The 21,512-nt window shown below is 43.2% G+C and overlaps 2 protein-coding genes and 1 long non-coding RNA gene across 4 annotated transcripts; 1 reads left to right on the forward strand and 2 right to left on the reverse strand.

The window, feature by feature from the left end:
- Nucleotides 1–2,730: 2,730 nt before the first annotated feature.
- On the reverse strand, nucleotides 2,731–5,351 carry vgll3 (vestigial-like family member 3). Its single transcript, XM_011611072.2, has 4 exons — nucleotides 4,734–5,351; nucleotides 3,884–4,214; nucleotides 3,292–3,813; nucleotides 2,731–3,198 (listed from the first exon to the last, which is right to left on the reverse strand). The coding sequence occupies exons 1-4, from the start codon at nucleotides 4,836–4,838 to the stop codon at nucleotides 3,155–3,157; spliced, it is 1,002 nt and encodes a 333-aa protein (XP_011609374.1). The 5' UTR covers nucleotides 4,839–5,351; the 3' UTR covers nucleotides 2,731–3,154.
- A 2,343-nt stretch (nucleotides 5,352–7,694) lies between these two features.
- LOC115251472 (uncharacterized) lies at nucleotides 7,695–15,525 on the reverse strand. Of its 2 annotated transcripts, XR_003890027.1 has the most exons (4): nucleotides 15,392–15,525; nucleotides 12,325–12,475; nucleotides 12,195–12,245; nucleotides 7,695–8,992 (listed from the first exon to the last, which is right to left on the reverse strand). It is a non-coding gene; the product is annotated as an uncharacterized lncRNA (long non-coding RNA). The 2 variants fall into 2 exon arrangements; XR_003890025.1 differs by lacking the exon at nucleotides 7,695–8,992 and having other exon boundaries at nucleotides 11,257–12,245.
- chmp2ba (charged multivesicular body protein 2Ba) lies at nucleotides 14,234–21,183 on the forward strand. The gene is made up of 6 exons (XM_003962010.3): nucleotides 14,234–14,420; nucleotides 16,475–16,566; nucleotides 17,928–18,122; nucleotides 18,619–18,721; nucleotides 18,984–19,090; nucleotides 19,799–21,183. Exons 1-6 carry the CDS (start codon nucleotides 14,387–14,389, stop codon nucleotides 19,910–19,912), a joined length of 645 nt encoding a protein of 214 aa, XP_003962059.1. The 5' UTR covers nucleotides 14,234–14,386; the 3' UTR covers nucleotides 19,913–21,183.
- Nucleotides 21,184–21,512: the final 329 nt, after the last annotated feature.

A 21,512-nucleotide genomic window follows, 5' to 3' on the forward strand; every position in this document is an offset into this window, starting at 1 on the left:
AGCCACAGCAAACCTCAAGCTTTCCACGCTCGGGGTCACCGGCCTGTACACACACACACACACACACACACACAGAAGCATCACCCCTGTTTAAAAAAGGTCTATTTCTGCTTCAACATTCTGAAACGATAAACTGGAGCAATGAAAGATAGCGAACATAGCAGAACATTCCTCTGTCTGTGAGCGAGCAACGCGCCGTGCTGCTAGTCTGATCCAGACCAATACAGTCAAATAACTCTGAGGTTATATAACTGTGATAGGGAGAAGATGTGTAAGCTTTAAAAGTGAACGTAAAAAGCAGCTGTGCTTAAAATTCAATATAATGTCACATCAAATGTTTTTGGAGTGCAGAGATAGGTCTGTAGGTTAGCATGCTGACCGGGGAGTCCTGGGAACCAACTCTAAACCTTGAAACTATTCAAACCAAAATAATTTTTTTTAAAAAGCACTTTTTGGAGGCTCATCTTGAATATTTTGAAATGGAACCATAATCCGATTGTGAGTAGCCACCCATATGGGTGCAGGTAGCATCTGGCTATGGTGATAACCTGAAGGTTTACAAGGTCACCAAAAAAACACGAATTCCAAATAAATTAGAGATGAAATACAGTCATTTCCTGTCTTTTCTTTGACATAATTTAAGTCCTTCGCATGAGAGGGCGGTATACAAAAAAGGCAATCAAGTAATGATGAGGGCAGGATCCAGTACCACAGATTGGTTTGGGTTCTTCCCTGTCCTATTTTACTCTTTTAGGAGGGTTTTTTTAGATTTTGTGTGTGTATGTGTGTGTGTGTGTGTGTGTGTGTGTGTGCGTGTGTGTGCGTGTGCGTGTGTGTATGTGTATGTGTCGACAACCATAGAGTTATCTTGTAAGTAAATAAGCCTATATTTCTATATTCCTCAGTCATTTGTTGTTTTTTCTGCATGAATTTGTGCTCTAAAATTTTAAATGCAACACTGTGATTAAAGTTCTTTAAATCTGCGAGCAGTGGAGGGCCAATGCAGTTTGTTAATAATGTCCACATTATGAATCTGCCTGAGTGTTGATTCACAATGTCATCAATTATTGAAGTTTTTAAATCAAATTAAATGATGGTGAAATTTTAATTAATTGCAGCACATGAAACATTTCCTGTACCTCTGACACTCCCTTTTGTTTAATAAATCACTTTTACACTGCTTCTAGCTCTATATTACTGTATCTTGGTGTTCTTCCTGCAGTGGAAGTGCCTGTGGTGAGTCTCCGAGGCTGCCAGTGGGAAGCCTGTTAGCATATAAGTACACTATATGCTGATGCAGTAGCTATATGCTAATGCTACTTGGAAACTGGAGGAGAGGAGAGGAGAGGAGAGGAGAGGAGAGGAGAGGAGAGGAGAGGAGAGGAGAGGAGAGGAGAGAAGACAACCTGCTATAAAGTCAGGAGTCTCCTTTCCTCACCTTCTCACCATCTAAAAATCTTAAAGGAACATAATAATCATCTCATACAATCATGATATAGGAGAAAGGTTAACAAGTCATTTATTGGCAACTGAATGTTTTCAGCAGATTAAATGTTCCTCAAGTTTGGATATAAAACAGTGAGCAAGAAAAAAGATCAATTCCCTGTTTTACACAAAAGAATAGAATAAAATCTTAATTTGTGAGGCACAATCAGACTTAAAGAGTCACCAGTGGTGTTATCAGTCAAACAGAATCATCATCAGGTTGGATTTCATTTTGCATTGTGCTAAAATATGATCTTCCTAATCATACCAGGAATATTTTGCTAGAAGAAAAAAACCTCATGAATGTGAGTAGACAGTTGTTTGTTTCGATACAGCTGGAGACTTGTCCAGGGTGGACCCAGCCTCTTCCCTGAAGGCAGCGGAGATAGACTCCAGCCCCCTCCCCTCCACCCCGTTAAGGGATAAAGTGGTTGAAGATGGATGAACTAATCTCATTTCACTTATTCTGTCACTTTAGCACATTCTTTGTGGATGCTCGGAATAAAAATGCGGCTGATGGGATCCAGATTTGAAGTTCTGGGCTGGACAAAAAGGAGGAATGGGAGAGGAGACCTGGAATGTTAGCGCGCTGCTACTAGCCGATCAAAACACCTGAAGAATGAACACAAATAAAACAAGCGCCACGTCGGAAACATCTAAAGCAGCTCTGCCACGCATCGCTCGGAATCTGACGTCCACACTGTCACAGTAACCTGCTGCCATAGGACTTCCTGTTCAGACAGAAAATACATTCCTCTGTGTGTCTTGGTCAGTCTGCAGAAGCGCTTGTGTTTGTTTTATGGCTCTGTCTGCAAACAGTCAGACGAGAGACGCGGCAGGGTATCTTACAATAACTTTGGAATGCAGTCCAGTTCCTTTGTGAGTAAACTCACTTCCTGTTTGGCCTATAATGTTGTGTATCACATATGTTCCACTGGTAGCTGATAAAGGTCAAGACAAAAAAAAAAGATTTCCTGGATCTGTTGCTCGAATAATGTGATTACCTAATGAGTCAAGACATGACCCAGATTACTTAATGGAATGTAAACGCACCGCTTAAATTTACGCTGCTATACTTTGAATGAAAATCTGATTTTAAAAGGGAGACACGGGTGTAATATTGAATCATTTTGGGTAAATGTGTGTTAAACATGGCTCAATAGTGAAGAGTGGTGTCATGGCTACCTGTTAAAAGTTAAATCTTACGTTAAACAGAGTCAGAATGAAACACCTTTTACAAGATGGTTTGGAAAATACAGTTGAGCAATTTATTATTTAAACGTACACAACTATTATTTACACTACACAGTCCTCAGAGGCAAAAAGAGCAAACATTTAAGCATTTTAGCAGTAGGAATCCAGAAAAAAAGACCCCCCAAAAAACCCATTTATTTAGATAAAAACTGTACACATCAGATAAAAAAAGCATTTACAGCCTTTGGAAAAAAAAAAAAAAGAGAAACAAAACCAAAAACATAATCTACAGAACAAAATGTGGATCAAAATAAAGCTCTTGAAACAGAACAACTTGGTCTCACATTGCATAAAAAAGGACAGGGCAGAAGAGGCCTCCAGAGTTCATACCAATAAAGCTGGGAGAGCGCAGTGCGATAGCCGTGCGTTTGGCTTTGGTGTGGTAGATTTTCCCTGTTCTGCTTCAGCGAATCAGCTAAAACCAAACTGCCGCCTTTGCTTTGGTTTGAGGATCAACAGCTGCAGAAAGACAGAAAATCGTAGCGTTAATGTTTAACGGCCGACTAGATATTATAATGTACTGTAAAAGTGGGGATTAAGCTACATCTGTACCTGAGTCGTACATGTCTAATGATCCGTGGAGCGCAGGGGGGGTCCAGGTGACGGAGGTGGCTGAGAGGGGGCTGTTGCCGCTGGGGTCCATCTCTGTCTTCACCCCCTCACTGTGTGGAGGACTGCCTGCGCTGGCAGATGCCTGGTTCTGATTCCTGACGCTGGGCAGCAGCAGAGGGCTGAACCTGGGATCCAGAGCCGGGCTGTGGGTCGGGTATGAATGGAGCATGGGGTGGTGGTGCCGGGAGTGGAGGTGAGGGTGTGGATGGTAGATGTTGTGGACACTGGGGTAGCCACTGGAGCTCTGCGAGTTCAGGCTGTAGGCCCAACTGTCAGGCAGAGTCGACGGAGGTGGGAGGCTGCCCTGGGTGAGCACATGGTCGGCCCACAGGGTCCCGTCCGGATGGTTGAAGGATACGGGGCTGGGGGTGAAGTCTGGGTGGAGGGATGGGAGGCAGGAGCTCGACTGGGCTGGATAGGCGCCGTTCCAGACCGGGGCGCTCTGAGCCTCGGACCCGCAGTCTGAAACAAAACAAAACTTTAACACTCGTGACAAGAAGAGAAGATTCAAAGGTGAAGCCGTTCAACTCACCTTTCCATGGTCCGTTTGAGGCCGAGGGCTGACTCACTCTGATCTGCTTGGTGTCGCTGCTGAAGGTGCTGGACTGACTGAGGGCTCGGGAGAAGTGCTCGTCGACGACATCTCCGATCTCACCTTGGAAGTAGGTGAACAAAACACACCGGGAGCCCAAATACTCTGTTTCTGTCGGCTGAGTACTGTCCTTCTGCTCCGACTCGGGCGTAGGTGTCCGACCTGATGGAGCACCAAGGGCTGCTTGGTCCCTGGATGGCATCCCTCTTCCTCCCGTTTGCTGCTGCTGCTCGTAACACTCCTGCATCTTACTGTAAACACTCAGCCTTCTCTACGTAGAGGAACAGACAAATCAGACGTTAGGAGAACGGTTGTGTTATTTTCACCAAAATAGCAAATATTTACAGGTGCTTTTGTTTTCCTTGTATTCCCACGCTGCGCTCCAACTATTTTTAAAGTTCAGGCTCTTCCACATTCCAGAGTGATGGCCTGGCTGTCATTACATCAGCAGTTGACTGCAGGATTAATAGCTGTGTCATTACGCATGACCTGTGTTGAATTAGGAGCCTCAGACTGGAATGTAATCAATGAAATCGAATTTGAGGAGGCCTTTGTGTGAGGCAGAAGTCAATGTCAGAAAATGCCACAAATATTAATCTAACATCACCCAAAGACCAGTAAAATTCTACATTTATTTTTCAGAATTGTGTCTTTTCCTTTTAATATTTGGAGCTTTCTAACTTTTTTTGGTCTTCCTCCACTTTCCGGACACATTTCTCATGATGCGTTATTAAATCACCTCAGGTGGAAACAAATATATAAAGTCTGTGTGGGAAGATGAGGGTCTCACCTGTTGCTGCTGCTGATGGTGGTTGTAGCACGTCGCTTTGTACGCCGCAGCAGGAAGGTAGTGCGCTGCATAACTTTGGTGGTACATCACATCCAGGCAGCTCATAGTGACGGAGCACAGCGTTCAGTAAGATCCAGTCGGATGAGAGAAGCGCGGTCACTCCTTCGAGTTCACACGGGCTGTACCCCCGGAGCTGTGGGTGCCTCCATATATGCCCAAACGCATACAATGGCCATGCCGTCAGACAATGCGCCTCCCGCTGCGCGCTGCGCCGCCGACACCCCGGGCCACAGAATGGATCGGAACGTTACGTAGCAAAGTGTATCCTAAAAATATTGGAGGAAAAGAATATCTCTGACAGGTCTTCAGGCGCCTCTGACGGAGTACTGATTGCTTTCAGCCGTCTGACTGTCTTTTTTGGAGGGGAGTTATATTTAGATAGGGCTGGGGCCCTTTACGCACGCCCACCGGGGAAGGGCCTGCGCGGAGCCGTGGTGTTCAACGAGGCACCGACGCCAGCCGCGAATCTGGGTTTGTGTGACTGGTTCTCATTCATAAAAGCTAAAGTAATGTTTGCTGGCTGTGTTTGTGGGTCGCATTTAGGTGACTTAGAGCGTCCAGCCGTTGGCCACTGAGGACAGAGAGGATTATAGAAGGAGGAGAACGCCCCCTTTTTAATGGCACCTGCTACAAATGGATTTTCGAACGCTTCTTAATTTTTCTCTTTCTTTCTTTCACAACCACATTTCCTTATTGTATTATTATTCAAGCGCGTGTACAGACCTCACAGGTGGAAATATTTATTTATTTATTTACATACCACTTACGTAAAGCTCATTAAAATACAAACAAAATGCGTCTGAGTTAAATCAGTGATAAGCCAAACGGTGGTTGAATAAAGATGGGGAAAGACCACGTATTTATCGCGGCCATTGAAGAATCACATGAATTATCCTCGGACTTTGATTGTCATTCTGTCCTCCCTTGAATTAAAGATCTTAATGAGTGTTTTGAACTGTTTGCTGCCACCTTTTGGTCAGACTCTAACATGACACCTTTCTATTCCACTTCACGTTTCATCTCCTGGAATCATGTTGAGAAATCATTACAACTGCACACCATTACACTATATTTATTGCAACAGAGATAGAGACTCCTTAATTCAACATACATAACAAACTGACAAGTTAAATATTCATTGACAATTATTCTGCTTTGACCGGGAGTTGGATGATGCCTCTGCGGAAGGAGAGAGAGACATAGAGAGAAGGAGAGAGAGGGAGTTCTTTTGTCAGAATCACATCACTAATATACATAATACAGTGACATATTTCTCTTTTCTCAGAATATTTCTTGTGTGAGCAAAGGGAATAAAATGCATTAGCATTCATTAATTTGAGCTGAAGCAGCAAAGCAACTGAGGTGAAGAACATTGAACCATTCAGTGTGTCACTTTGGCATTCATCGTTCGCCTGACATCCACAGCCAAACGTTATTTCACAAAAGGCAGTGGCATTTTCTCATGGCCGTAGTCTCATCTGCAGTACACTGCATCATGACAGACCACAGCAGCGATTGGGGGAAAAAGGTTAGTCATTCAGAGTGAACCTGAACACGATACACAAAGAAGATACTCTTATTTTTCACAAATATTCAGTAAATTAAAACATCAAATAACATTAATTTTGCATGCTAATATGCTACTAGCTATTACAGGCCCTGCAGGGCCATAGAAGCGGCCTCTGGGATCCCTTTCTGTTAGAGGAAACTGCCTCTCACGGAAGCACTCGTGTCTTTGGCTTTGGTTTAAAGTAGAAAAGGCTTTTACTGAATATCATTGCCCATCATTATCAAATCACCATTTTGAGATGATTCCCAATGATGATTCTGTCATCAAATGCAGTCCAGCTGCGTTTGTGCCTCCATCCCAACACACACAAGCTAATTAACGATACCACACCTGCACGGATTAAAAGCTGTATTTACAAGATGTTTTTGGTTTTCTCAGCTCAAAATGAGATAACTGGGTACCACAGAGGCATAATTAAACAGTTGACACCTGGCTCATGTGCTGCACGGAGCCTCATCAGGCTGGTATCTAATCATCTAACGGTGAAACGGTAATAACTAAACCTGCAGGTGGAAGGTTTTTGTTGCTGCTGATGGGTGGATTTGTCCGATTCTGCGCTGTTTTTCCTGAGTGCCATTATTCTATTTACACAAATATACTTGCTAACATCTCCGTTTATCTGCACTGCCCTTATGTTTCCATTTGCCTGCTCACCTGAGATGACGACAAAAACATTTAAACTGATCCACTCCCATTTCCATGTTTTAGAACCTTCATAAAAGGAATCAGAGGATAAAATGTCGCCAGCTGAACTTCTCTTTCAACTATGTTAAGCAATATTGTTCCTCTACGTGTTGCCCAGGATGCATAGCTGTGTGGAGGGAGAATGACCACACTTATGATGTATCACTCATTGTCTGATCACTAGGGCCATTGACTTCTGTTGCATGTTTTTATTGCTGTTGTCTGTTATTGGTCCACAATAAAATGGTCAAATGAAGGTTCCATCGATTGACATAGTCACTAGCAAATGTGATCAGCTAACAATGACATTTGTTTCAGGTGAGTGAAAGATTGTGGCTGCAAATTTGTGCCTTGGCACCAAATGTTTACCCTGCAACATAATCTGAAATTAATTTGATTACTTTGTTTGGTTTGTTGAAGACAATTTAATCACCGCTGCACCTACATTAACATCTTGTGGCTTGTTCGTCAACGAATCTTTAATTCTTCTTTTTGGGCTTCTAAAGTCACAGGGCTGAGTTTTCCTTCACTTTATTCATCAAAATATAGACACAAAAGACAGGAATAAATATAGAAATCTAAAAAGAATTCAAAGGTACTAAAATGTCTTTTTTTTCCAAAATAAAGGCCATAACTTAGGAGGAATTAATCTGATGATGTAAAAGTGAAAACACACTATTTTTAATGCATAATAAGCAAAATTATGCATTGGATTAAGTTGTATTAGCTAGATTTTGCCCAGTGATTTGCTGTTGTGTTTTTTCTCTGTGCATTATCTCTGATGAAAGGTAAAGGTTTAGAAAAGACAACAGGAAGATTTATTATTCATTTCCAGGATCGGCTCTTCGTCCTGGTTGCCACATGTGCAAGGGCCCCCAGAGAGTGCGACAAATGGCAACAGAATCATCATTTTCACTCATGTTTCATTCACTTTGATTTGACAAGGGAGGTGTGAAATATTGAGTTAAAACTGTGATAAGACATCGGCGAGGAAGGGTCGGGCTAAAATATGTGTAAATCTGAAATGTGTCAGAGAAAATAAGCAGCATCGGCCACAAAAATCAATCAGCTGTGGCTGCTACCTGCAAGTCAAGACCTGATAGATGGCTGCTGTGACAGGACCCAATCAGATGCAGACGGCAGAGTTTAAGTGCACGTCTCTGTCAAGTGGCTCCTGGTGCTTCACTCACTTTGGAACTGGGGCAGTGGGACACCTGGAGTGATGCTTCGAGACAAAGCAGGAAGTATCAGAGCAGCAACACATGCACACACTCGTGCAGACGTTCTCATTTAATAGTGCATATTACAGGATGACACAGACACCAGACCTCAGGGGGACTTCCACCAAACATCTGCAGCAGCACCCCCCTCCCCTTCTCCCCAGTTCCTTAATGAGGCACCAAGATGATTATTAGTCAGGGTTGGTGAGTTGGAGAACTGTTTGCTTTCCCTGCTGCTGAAGCCTCTCCAGATCGGGACACCTCCAGGATTTGAGATCTAAAGAGCTAAGCTTTCATGGCTTTAGCTCACCAGGCGGGTTTCTCAGGGACATCATTTCCAGCGAGGGAGGAGGTTTGGGGGCACACATCCGAAGAAATAATGAAAAACAGGGCACGAGTGTTGTGCTCCACTTCTTATCTCAGAGGTAAAAAAGTAAACGTGACGAAAAAGTTCAGGTTGCTGAGATGAGAGTGTTGTTGTTGTCGAGGAGAAAAGCACTTTTGTTGAACTGCTTCTTAGAAAATGACCTCGCAGCAGTGCTGATGAGGCAGGTGTGAGATAACGCTGAGGGCCGCTCCTGATGATGCTCCCGATGAAGCCTCGCATTAGTCAGACTGCAGGATCAGGCGATTTTCTGATGGCAAGACTACCACATGTTTACCCCCCAGAGAGTGTTTAGAGGAACCCCCACCTGCCTGGGAATGGCTCTTCCAGCGACCTGAAGCTGATGAGGAGGCAGAGAAAAGAAAACTGCACACGGCTGCTGCATGGAGCAACCATCATGGAAACAGTTCAGCACGTGCAGGTCACAGTACTGAGCTTAGTTACACCTGACATGCAGGGTTACATTGAAATCAAGCTGAAAAAATAGCAAACAACACACTTAAATGGGTGAAATCTTCAAACATAGATGGCCTGATTCTCCTGGTTGCACATGTTTTGGCTTGTTTCACCACTTTAGAGGTGTGGGGGAGGAGCTGTAAGGTTGAAGCTTAATTAAAAACTCCCTCAGTGCATCTTCTGGTTCATGTGAGTGATGCAATATGAGTTAATTTTTTATTCAGTACAATGACTCTACAGGCGACAGACAGCAGGATTTGTCCTCAATTTAAGGCTAAATTTTGGATGTATAATTTATTCTGAGCGAGACTCCAAACAGCACAGCGGGATCATTTGTGCTACCACGCGAGTGTTAATTCTAATGAGTAACAGACATCATTTGTAGGTTAATAGAAATGGAATTTACACATTAACCCGAGTGTGGGAAAAAAAAGTTAAGGAGCTTTTTCTTTCTTTAAGAAACATACTTTTTCACTACCTCAGTGATTTGATAGAATCGTCCTCACCGTATCAGAATGGAAATGAGAGTTCTGATTGGAAAACTGTGTAAAGGGTGAAGCTGAGAGTCACTGTGCTGACCTTGCCTAAAAAGCAGATAATTATGGAGAGCGTCCTCCAGTTCTGACTCTATTCTGCACGGATAAAGATGAAGGCGGACGGCCTCGACCGCCCAGCTGGAGTTAATGAGATGATGGAGCCTCAAAGACCTGGTCACGATGATGGAGGGGGGGCGGTGATGTGCGTGTCCCCGTAGGGAGGGTCAGACTGGGGGGGATTTTCAAAAACGTAGGAATGGATTTAAATGTTCAAAAATGAGAGTGCTTGGCAAATTGGAGGGGGACCCTTGCAGGACATCGGGGGGTCATAGTTCTGATATGTGTGAAATGAAGCGTTCTGTCGCACAGCCTTTAACTCCGTTACTCTTCAGAGTGAAACTTTCATGTCTGTTTTTTCACAATGTCGTGTGGAAGAATAAGATAATTTTCACATTATCTTCACTGGGACAGTAATATAGTCTTAATATTGTGTTTCCTCATGTGAAAAATGATAAGTGAAGGAAAATGATGTGTTTTGAAGTCATCTCCTGCCTTTTACAGAAATGAGGACATCCTTCACATTTTATTACGTTTTTATATTTGTAATTTGTTGGCAGCTCAAAATGATTCTTTTTCTGTTGTTTGATGGTTTGAAATGGGCAAACTCGCTTTAGCTTCCCCACAAATAACACTTGCATTTGAATTACATATTACATGCACGAACAAGGCATATACTGTATATATATATATATATATATCCACGACATATTGGGTATGGAAACTATTTAATCAGTAAATACAATGACACAATTTGCTCACATGTTGTTCAACTACCTGATTAAAAAAAGGCCCCTTGTCCTCCTAAACTTCACCCCTTGTCTGCAGAGCGAAAGACTCGTCCTCTGTTGCCCTTCCAGTCGTAATGACTCTAATTCCCTCATGCAAATGGTGTGTGTGAGTATGGGCCCCTGCTGGGACCACCAGCCTGGTTTGTGTGACCACAGCCTGGCTCCGGGGCAAGGAGGACCCCAGATGGAAGAGTCAGTAGAGTAAAGACGAAAAAAAAAAATGGTTCTGGGCATGTACCAAGTGTGTAGGCTCTACCCTCAGACAGATTGGTGTCCTCAGGCAAAAGGACCTGTAGATAAGAGAACGTGTCATTGAACCGTGTCCGTGTGTGCGCGCGCAAGTGTGAGGTGCTGAAATCTAAAATTGAGACGCCAGGAGCGGATTTAAACAATAACACTTGGCTGCTTGACCTCACCCAGAAGACCACGTCTGCGTAAGATGTGTGTGACGCCGCCTGCTTGCATGTGTTTGTGTTTATGAGCTTGCACCTGCATCTAAATGCTAAATCTGTTTGTCTTCGGGGGCTCGGATGTGAACCTGGTGGGAGGCTCGCAGGATGCAGCGATGATGAGCAAACACTACAGGGGAGAATAATCTCTTATTACCCACAATTCACCCTGATGTGCTGCGCCGGTGAGCGCAACTGGATTCGTCCCACGGGCAGAAATGAGCGGAGTCACTCACTCGATTTATTAGACCGTCCTCCACTCCCTGCCCCCTGCCTCCCCCCTGTCTTCCAGCCTCCCTCCATCCCTCCCTTCAACCGCCCGCTGTTTTCCATATGTCCTAAATCCTTCTAAGACGGGTATGAAAAGATGGGAAATGTGATGACTGTAGCACTGGTCAACAGAATCATCATTAGGAAACAGTGGAACAAATCAAAAAAGAGAAATGATGCTTGTTTGACGCAATGACCAAGAGGAAGAACCAGGACCTCCTGGAGGAACTCAGAACTATGGACTAGATTTTGAGGTGTTACAGTCCTTAACATGTCTCACATTTCTACCTACGCGCTGAAGCTGGTGATTGTCTCTTTTGGAGACCAAGATCAGTTGTTCTCATATGTTGTGGAGGCCGTGAAATGTCTGTTCACGTTCATCCACATTGTGCATTACAGCCAGCTATAGGAGCTGAAGATATTTGATGATTCAATTTGACTATTATTTCCTTGAAATTCTAAACTTTTTTGTCTGGAAACTGCAACCTCCTCCCCCAACCCAAGGCTGTCCCCGCTGTGCTGTTCCCTCTCGGTGAATCTGTCCTCCATTCGCTTCTGTCCTCAAGCCCCCTGGTACTCCTGATGTCTGCTGCTGTCTGCATCTGCCTTTCTCTCCCCATCTGTGTAGCAGCAAAGCCTCCATCCATCAGAGAGAAAAAGTACTCTTCAAATCCCAGATCCCCCATCAAAGCCCTGTGTCCCACTCCCCGTTTGCATGCAGACATATTTTAGCCCACTTGCATGTCAGGGAAAACTACAGTATGTAGTCATATGTTTTATGTATTCTGTGATTTAAGGCGGATGAAGGAGTTTTTTTTATGTCATCGGGGAAGTTTATTAAAATATTATTACCAGTGAAAAAGAAAATGTGAGATGGGCAGGATTCTTATTGAGTTCATCTACAGTTTCAAAAAAATATGTTTCTAGATAACACATAAGTCGATCCATATGAAGTATTGTTGTTTTGATGAGGAAAAACTCACTGCTAGACTCCTCACTTATTTTCTTTGTTGGACGTCCACAAATGGTTTAGTCTGGAGAGAAGGGAAAATGTTGTTAGAAGAATAACTCCACAGTCATCAGAGGAGAGATGTGCAATTTGTTGAACGATACCTTAAAGCTGAAAAGCTTGATGCGCTTTATTGCTGCGACTCCCACTGATTGTGCGGAGATCTCATTTCACACATGAACGTCTCGCTCCCTGTGTGAAGTGTCTGTGTGTGTCCATCGCTGTAGTTAGCATTACAAGTCTGCTAGCCCCAGGCTAGATTAGGAAACAGAGAAAAATTGGAGGGATACAGAGTTGGAGAATGTGTGGAGATTAGAGGGGAGAAAATGGTGCCAAAAGCAGCAGAATACAAAGACATTAGACACATCGGCTGGTGTCACTTTTTAAATTAGCCAGTTATTTGAACGCAGCTTTGTTGTGCCCTTGTATTATTGGTCCTGCCTATTGGCCTGTATATGAATTCTAGTCACATGACTCAGTAAATTCAGGTTATATCTGTCCCTGGAGATCAGTTCCACAACATGCTAATCAAATTCTGATAGATCCACCACAGGCAAAATGTTAACATTTTGTCTTCCAGCAATTCTGCAGCTCCTCCAACTTTGCAGATGCATGCCAGTGACAGATAATGGCTTTTGTACCTGGAGGTCCAGTGGGTGCTTGGGGCCAGATTGATCACCACTGGGGCCCTCTGATGATGAGGACGTTTAGTAGCGGTCCCTGTAGCCCTCTACTGATTAGCGCCCAACATCTTCCCTAATAACCTTAACAAGAACAACGCCTTAGGATGATTTGGCCCGTGTGTGCAAGCGTGTGTACGTGTGCGCACCCTTGCAGATAAGGAAAAGTGCTACCCATCCTCCTGCCCTTCTCCTCAAAGTCACCCCTCTCTCCCCCCATTCCCGCCATAACTTGGCACTGCTCACCCCCCAGATCTATCGTGTCCCTCCTACCAATTCCAACTCCAGACACACGTGCTCCAAATTGAGTTGGTTATGGTTCAAGAGCCTAAAGTTGCTCCCAGCATCAGTCTGCAATAAGACGATACATGGGACATGGGAACACACTGGAGTGCATGAAATGTCCTGCCTCCCGAGATGCAGAGGGAAATTGCAAATAACAGAATTTATGAGGCTCTCAAAAACTGTGGGTTTCATTTTATAGGCAACAACTCCATCTGTGGATTGTTTCTTGGGAAGAATTTTCATGTTTGTACTGTTACCACAAAACCCAATATGAAATTTTCTGTTTCAAAATCTGGCAAGGCCTTTGAGCATTGCACATTAATTTTTCAAAATTATTGTTGATTAAAAGTTGAATGTCATTATATAGTGATACACAATAGATGTTATTGCCTGAAATCCCAAGTTGTTAATATTTTCTCAAAGTACAAAAAGATTGTGTCCTTATCCAAGTACAGTGTCCAAAATAACCTGTTGTCAGCCCTGTTACGTCAATATCTTTTAATGATCGGGCCTACATAAAATATATAAAATATTGTACTAAGACCATATTACAGCACGCTATGTAGAAGAGTGTACAAAATGCTGGTATTTCTGTGTAGAAAAAGAGAATGAAAGGCAATCATTTTACTGTTAAGTAAAGTAATGAATACAGCATTTGATTTCCAAAAATAGCCTAAAGATGTAATTTATAAAGTTGCATTTTAAGGTTATTTAATGTTTGAAATCCGTAAAGGTTGTCTCTTTGTTATCTACCAGTGTGCAGTTTTATAGTCATGCCTGTGCTGCTTTCACTCTATATCGGAATGTTGATTGCCACTTTAAATATGCACTAATAACTCAAAAAAAGTAAATGTTCATGATCAACTTTTTTTTAAAATTATTCCTGAAGCAACTTCCAATGTTTTACTTTAACAGAAGCAAATATTGTCAAACAGAAAATCGAAATCCCAGTAAATTTGGACGCCGGTCAGGTTTGCGGTTTATTGTCGGGAGCTTTACGAGGTACACTGAACGCAGCATAAGAGTCCCGTCCTGACGTCACGCGACGTCGTTGAACCAGTCAGCTGAGGGAGGAACTCCAACAACAGAAAGTCAACCAGGAAACAGGCAGCTAAACTGACCCGCCGCCCCAGAGAGACGGCGGTGTTAACGCGACTAGTCAGGCTTGTTCTCCAGATTTAGTTTTATAGATATCGACGTTATGGCTTCCCTATTTAAGAAGAAGACGGTCGATGGTAAGTTGGCTGCCAGTCTGAAGAGCTAGCTAACTTGTTTGTAGCTGTGGTAGCAGCCGGACTGTTGTGTTGCTCTCATGTTCAACTAGCGATCCGCACTTAACTCGACCTGTTTAACCTGTTTGGGCTCCAGTCGAGTCATGACTCACGATGTCACATTACCGACTGAAGTCTTAAACTAGCCTTGAGTCATGGTGCATTAGCGTCGCCCATGCTATGTTTTCCACAGAGGAAAGGGTGTTTTTACTCAATATTCGATGTTTCCTGTAACATTAGGCTAACATTATTATCCTCATTATTTTCTATTCACTAACTAGCTGTTGCTAAAGTAGAGCTACGGTTCAGCATTTACATTAATTGTACAATGATATAGCATAAATTGGAGTCATACATTAATTATATATATGATCACTTAAAACACTCGTCTATGATCCGGATCAATGCACGTCTGGTAGTTTATTTTTCTTCTTAAGTCACATAACTTAATGTTATTGATATAACATGGTGGGAATTTAATCAGGTCATTATTAAACAGCATCAAATTACAAGTTTGCATTGAGGAAAAAAACGAATGGTCGTTAAAGTAACTCATTAATCTTTTCTGTACAGTTGGATCTTGTTATTTCAGCCAATAATAATCTCTGATGTCAAATTCCTCGAAAGCCGTTCGCTCTGAGCTCCAGTGTTTTTCTCCAGGCTATGACCAGAACCACAAGTTCAAATGGAAATTGTGCCACTGTCTAAAATTAAATCCCATTAATCTAATTAATCATCTAATTTGAAAATGGTTACAGTTGATTCTGAGGGTCGGGGTCCGAGTAATTCCGGTCGATTAAGGATAGTTTCTGCTGAAATGCGCATGGAATGACTTAAACACTGCTGATAAATGTTCACACAGCATCGCCCAGCTGCTCCCCCCACCTTTGAAATGCCAGTTTCGCCCTCGTCGCCCGTCTGCATACTGGACTTACCGCCCTGGTTACCTTCACTCCACTTTCTGAACGCCTCCGCTGGGATTTCCTTTGGCAGATTCCATCGTTTGGTCTTAAACCCTTCCACGGACGGGTCGTTTTTTTTGCCGTTACCCTGGGTACAGTGGGTGAAGTAGTTTGGTTAGTTGGTAAATGGAGGGGGCTTAGCGCCCGCGTATTTGTAGGGCGATATCCCTCCCACATTGAGACGCTGTCGTAACGTCACCTTGTACGTATGCACGCGTTGCTTCTGCGTAGCCGATGCCTCGATCGAGTTCATGTTCTGTAATGGCTTACTTTTTAAAAATAATTTACAGTATTTCCATTAAATACTTTGTTGCGTCATCATTTTAGGAGTTTGGTGTTCATCCGTTCGGATTGATCGATGGATTTATCTCAGGCTTTCATGATTGATCTTGGTGCTTAATGAGGTTTTTTGGGGGGGATTTTAATTGTACTTTCTGAAAAGAGCCTCTGAGTTGAACACATTTAAGTGATGATAGCGTGGTCTCACCTCCAGGTTCTTGGGTCATGTGACCCTGCTTGTGTGGCGTGCTCTTGTCATTTATGTCTCGTGATACCACTTGAGTGGTTTAATGCCGAGGCATCGTCAGTGTGAGCCGTCAGCGTGCTGCTGTGGCCTGTCTGTGGGGAGACGCTCACACATGCTCCATATGCATCCAGATTTATTTTTTCTTCCAAAGCGGTACACTTACGCCCCACTTTTTCACACATTTAGACCTAAATGTACATTTTTGTCTTGATTCTACCATTTGACTGGTGGCTTACTTCTCACTTCAGTCCAAAGCACCATTATTGAGATGTATTTGGGGAGAATTGTGTCTAAGAATTGGTCTTCACTTGAATTAATAGATAAAATGCAACTTATGTAAAAAGATCCACCATATAAATTCATATTCATATTTTACCATAAGGAAGACACCTGGTGATGAACAACGCACTGTATATATCCTTGATCTTAGCTATAGGCTTCATTTATACACATTTAGAGGAAATGTTTGAGAATGTTTTGAAATTTAAACGATTTTTGCAATGTGCGTGTTTGTCTTTTGCTCTACCAAGACATAATCAAGGAGCAGTCACGGGAGATGCGCAGCACTCAGAGACAGATCGCCAGAGACAGAGGAGCACTGGAGAAACAGGAGAAACAACTGGTAGGAGGAGCACACACACACACACACACACACACACACACACACACACACACACACACACACCTATTAAATCTACTTCCACAAGTCTGATAGGCTAATGGGTTTAAAATGAAAGAACAAGAACGATCTGGTGTGCTGCTGTGCTTTAGGCAACTAAGAGTGCCCTCTCTCTCTCTCTCACACACACACACACGCACACACTCAAAATTACACGACAGGGCTCTATCCAGTCCCGCGTTTCCTTTCTCGGAAAGATGAAATAGGTGCCCTCTGCTGCGTAAAGTAAATATCATCATACAGGACATAATTGCATCTCAGGGGAAACACTTTTATTCCACAGTAATTAACGCTTCGTGCTAATTGCTCTGGATGTTTAAAACATGCGCTGAACAAAAGAGTTCACCAACATATAATGACCTGTTTTTGCAGTTCAGCGCAGGAATGACTGTGTGTCGCCCCCTGCTGCTCACGCCAGTGGAGAGCATGTGGACAATGTCACGTCTTTTTCATCATTGTATTGATGATAAAATCCAAGCATGGAATTCCACGCATCCATATTTTTCGTCTTTGAGTTGAATCTGGTGTTCTTCACAAATATAAACATCACTGCTCTGCATCCTGTCTGTTCCAGAGGAAGCTCTGCACCATCATCCCCCTGCTTCAGTGCCTCTTATCGTTGTGTCTGACAGGGCAGTAACGAAGACATTATAATCTCTGCACAGGCCGTGCTTTACCTTCTGTTGTCCTCGTGTGTGTGTGTGTGTGTGTGTGTGTGTGTGCGTGCGCGCGTGTGCGTGTGTGTGTGTGTGGGCGGGGGGGGGGGGGGTAATAGGTAATAGATCAGCATTGTGAAAAAGCTTTCAGACCTCGCAGAAGCAGATGAACATGTGTTTATGGTGTCAGATGTAGCTTACTGTAACCTGCAGCTACATTTGTCTCCCTCTGTCTCACACACACACACACACACACACACACACACACACAAACAAACAAACAAACAATGTCTTTGGGCATCTCTGTGTTTCTGATGTTTTCCAAAGCTAATAGAACATATTTGCTTGACATTCTTATATCTGTTTCTACAAAAGCTGTAATCTGAGGAGAGCTGTGTGGATAATTCTGTTTATTTATCTGTACATCCCAGCCTGCATGGGTATTTGCTATGTGTTGTAGCCACCCATAAGTGGAGGTTATCACGTAGCGTTGTAAAATTAGCAGTCATTATAATTGTGTAACAATAACTCCTAAACGCAGGACGGTGTGATGCATGATACACAAATGATACTCAGATCACCTCAGTTAGCCATTTACCAATTTCCTGACTCAGTAATATTGATTTATTCTCCCTTTTCACCCTCCAGGAGGCAGAAATCAAGAAAATGGCCAAGACCGGTAACATGGGGGCATGTAAGATTCTGGCCAAGCAGCTGGTTCAATTGAGGCAGCAGAAGTGTCGCACGTACGCTGTCAGCTCTAAAGTCACCTCCATGTCCACGCAAACTCAAGTTATGAACTCTCAAATGAAAATGGCGGGCGCCATGGCAACAACAGCCAAGGTAAAATGCTGAACCCTTTCTTCACACTATAGTCTGAGGTTGAGGAATAAATAATGTCGGTTATAAAACAGAACTCTTATCAAAATGTTTAAAACAGGGAATTAGGGTTCACACATAGATTATGAGTTAAATATCCATTTAAAGGACATATTTTACACTCCTTTAATTTAGTTCAGCTACACTGATAATGTAACCAAAGTCTTGCATACAGAATGTGTTCCCGTTAGTGCCCTTAATGAGGTGAAACCCTTTAAACTTAATCTAATGGAGTGCACTGAGTTGGGTTTTACTATTTAAAGACACGTGAGTGTGAGATATGGTGGATATACATTACTGTCACCCCTTCTGTATACGCTAATGCTTTCACACTTCTGGAAGGAAAAGGGAACTTTATATCAGGAGCAACACCTTCTTTACAGGGTTCTTTAATTCCAGAAAACCTGCAGGTATATTTGCAACATAAACATGTTTATTGATTCCTTAAACTTTTTGCTAGACTATGCAAGCAGTGAACAAAAAGATGGATCCACAGAAGACCCTGAAGACCATGCAGGACTTCCAGAAAGAGAACATGAAGATGGGCATGACAGAGGACATGAGTAAGGACACACACACACACACACGCACACGCACACACACACACACACGCACACACACACACACACACACTCTCTCTCTCTCTGGTATTTACTGAGCTACCTAAACCAGATTCCCAGGGTGCCTGTGGTAGGAGCGGTAGCTCAGCTCTGACATAATACGACTTTTATTGTCACAAACTGGTAAAACACACACAAGCCTGTTTTCCAGTGTTTGCACTTGTTTTTCTCATCTCCCTCCACCGTTTCCTCCCTCACCGTCCAGTCAACGACACTTTAGACGACATCTTCGAAGGGTCTGGGGATGAAGAGGAGTCTCAGGACATTGTCAACCAGGTGCTGGATGAAATTGGCATCGAGATCTCGGGAAAGGTGAGAAATTCTGAAGGGAAACATTAGTCGTCGTTTCTGGCTTGTGAATTACTCACTGAATAGCAGCTGATGTCCAATTTAAAACAATTGTTATGACTAAAATTGGAAAATGTCAAATTTTGCCCCAGTTTTTAGATGTGTAAACTAGTTTTGATGGTGGAGACTAAAGAGTTGGCTCTTCTTCCACTATTTAAATGTGTTCCAGCTGCCACTTGGTGGGGCTAGCCCTTAGCTTTTCGAGATGTGCGTGTGTCACGGCTCAATTTGGCCATCTGCTGTGCGTCTAGCTCCCCCTGGGGGGATTCATGAGTTATTACTCCTCATAACACTCCGCACAGCCCCCCAGCTGGAGAGAACCAGCAGGCAAGTTAGTAATAGTTCAGTGTTGGAAGGGGATGATTGCTTTCTTCTCAGTCTCAATAACATACTGAGAAAATGATGCTCTGAATGGTTCCATGTGGCTTCAATGTTATTTTTCTTTAAACTTAAACAACACAAGTACTGTCTATCAACCCTGAAGCTTAAAGGTTTGAACATATGGAATCTGGCTGAAGTAAATAAGCAGCCATGTGTGTCATCGCCATCCTTCAGCAGCATCCACGGGTTTTTTTTAGCAAATGTACAATATCAGCTTGAAATGTGAACCACATAATTGATGGAAGCCGGTGATTATGCTAATCGTATCGTTGTGCCGGGGCGTGTTTCCAGATGGTGAAAGCTCCCGCTGCAGGAAAGTCTCTCCCCGGTGCCACTTCATCCAAACAAGCCAACATCACAGACGACGAGATCGAGAGGCAGCTCCGAGCGCTAGGAGTGGATTAAACGCCCCCCCCCCTCTTTTGTATTAATGTTTACGTTTTAAATCTGCTAAACATTAGTACGGATCACTCGCGAGTGTTGCCGCTACAATTCTCTGTCCCAAAAGTTGCAACCCTCTAGCACACACTTTTATCCATGAAGACGTCTGGAGGCATGCAAGCAAAGATATTAATCCAGGCATATGAAAGCGTTCCACAGCTCTGAATATATTTATCGCGATCATGCGGTGGTCCTACAGCCTGACGGTGGCCTCACAGCTGTTGGCTGATCTGAGGAGAACCAACTGCACTGTTGTGTCTCACCCATTTGTCTTAACAAGGGCTACGGTAGAAATTTCACCACCTAGAAAATACGATTTCATGAGGCTGAATTTCTGTTTTCCTCTCCTAAAATGTACCTGCTCTTCTTCTTTTTTTGTTTTTTTTTAAATTATCAGCTATAACAACAAAAACAACAATAATAATAATAACCAAAAGAATGTCAGTGGACGGGCCCAGTTGCTAAGCTACGCTACTGTCCACTGGAGATGGTTTAACCATGCCAAACACCGACCTACCTGACATCAATGCCTTTGGGTGGGGGCCTCTAGGAGGATTGTAATGTTGGCCTGTACAGTTTGTCTATTCTTCAACGCAAAATCAAATTAGGATTGGGATATGAAAGGCTTTGGAATCGATGCTATGACGTGCTCAAATCAGATTTTTTTGGGGCGGGGGGGGTTGACTTCTGTGTTATGTGATTAACATGGGATTCCCACAGTGACTGTAGGATGGCACTGGTCCTGCAGTCGCTTTCTCTCTCAGCTGCTGTGCAGTTAAAGTTACTTCAGACACATGCACACACACACACAGACACACACACTACAGGGGGAAAACCGTAGATGTAATTTAAGTAGCACTGTGATCTAAAGATGCTGTCTCCAGATCAGAGCTGATTCTTCTCGACACATGTTCAGGTTAGCCGGGGTCTGGGGAGGTTTTGCTTTCTTTATAAATTTGACCAAACTGCAAACATTGACTTTGTGTTTGTATCTAAGCATGTGTGGTTCTAAATTTTGCATCTTCTTTCCCCTCTCTTTGAGTTTCTATTTAATGTAAAGAAACTCCCCCCCAATCTTTTAAACATGTGGACGGTTTCAGCGCAAATTCATCACTAGACTATTTCTGCGACTTTTGGGGGGGAAAAAAATCTCCAAACCTCTTTTTCTGCCATTCTTACAAAGTGTGTCTGTAAGAGTAAACAGCTTTTTTAAGGAATAAAGATTCTTCAATTTAGCTTGGTGAGCCTCTATTATTATCTTTGACATACCAGCCTTAAAAATGACAAGAAAATGACCAGATTAGTGAGTGTGAGGAGAGAACCTCTGAACTTTGCCTGATTTATATCATACTGCGTTTAAGGGTCTGAAACCAAAAGCTTTTGTTAAACTTTGGGGGAACGTCTCTTTAAGTTAATACGCCGCATTAATCAGAGCGTCCTGTTCTAACAGGTTTAGCTGTGTATTCAGGGGGTTATCCAACTGCTGCCAGTGTTACCTGGGTTACAGTTCTCATCACAGCTCTCAGGAATGCATTCCTTTCTACCGTCAGGGTCCGTGTTCAAT

Source organism: Takifugu rubripes, chromosome 1 (assembly GCF_901000725.2).
Source record: "Takifugu rubripes chromosome 1, fTakRub1.2, whole genome shotgun sequence".
Classification (NCBI taxonomy): domain Eukaryota; kingdom Metazoa; phylum Chordata; class Actinopteri; order Tetraodontiformes; family Tetraodontidae; genus Takifugu; species Takifugu rubripes.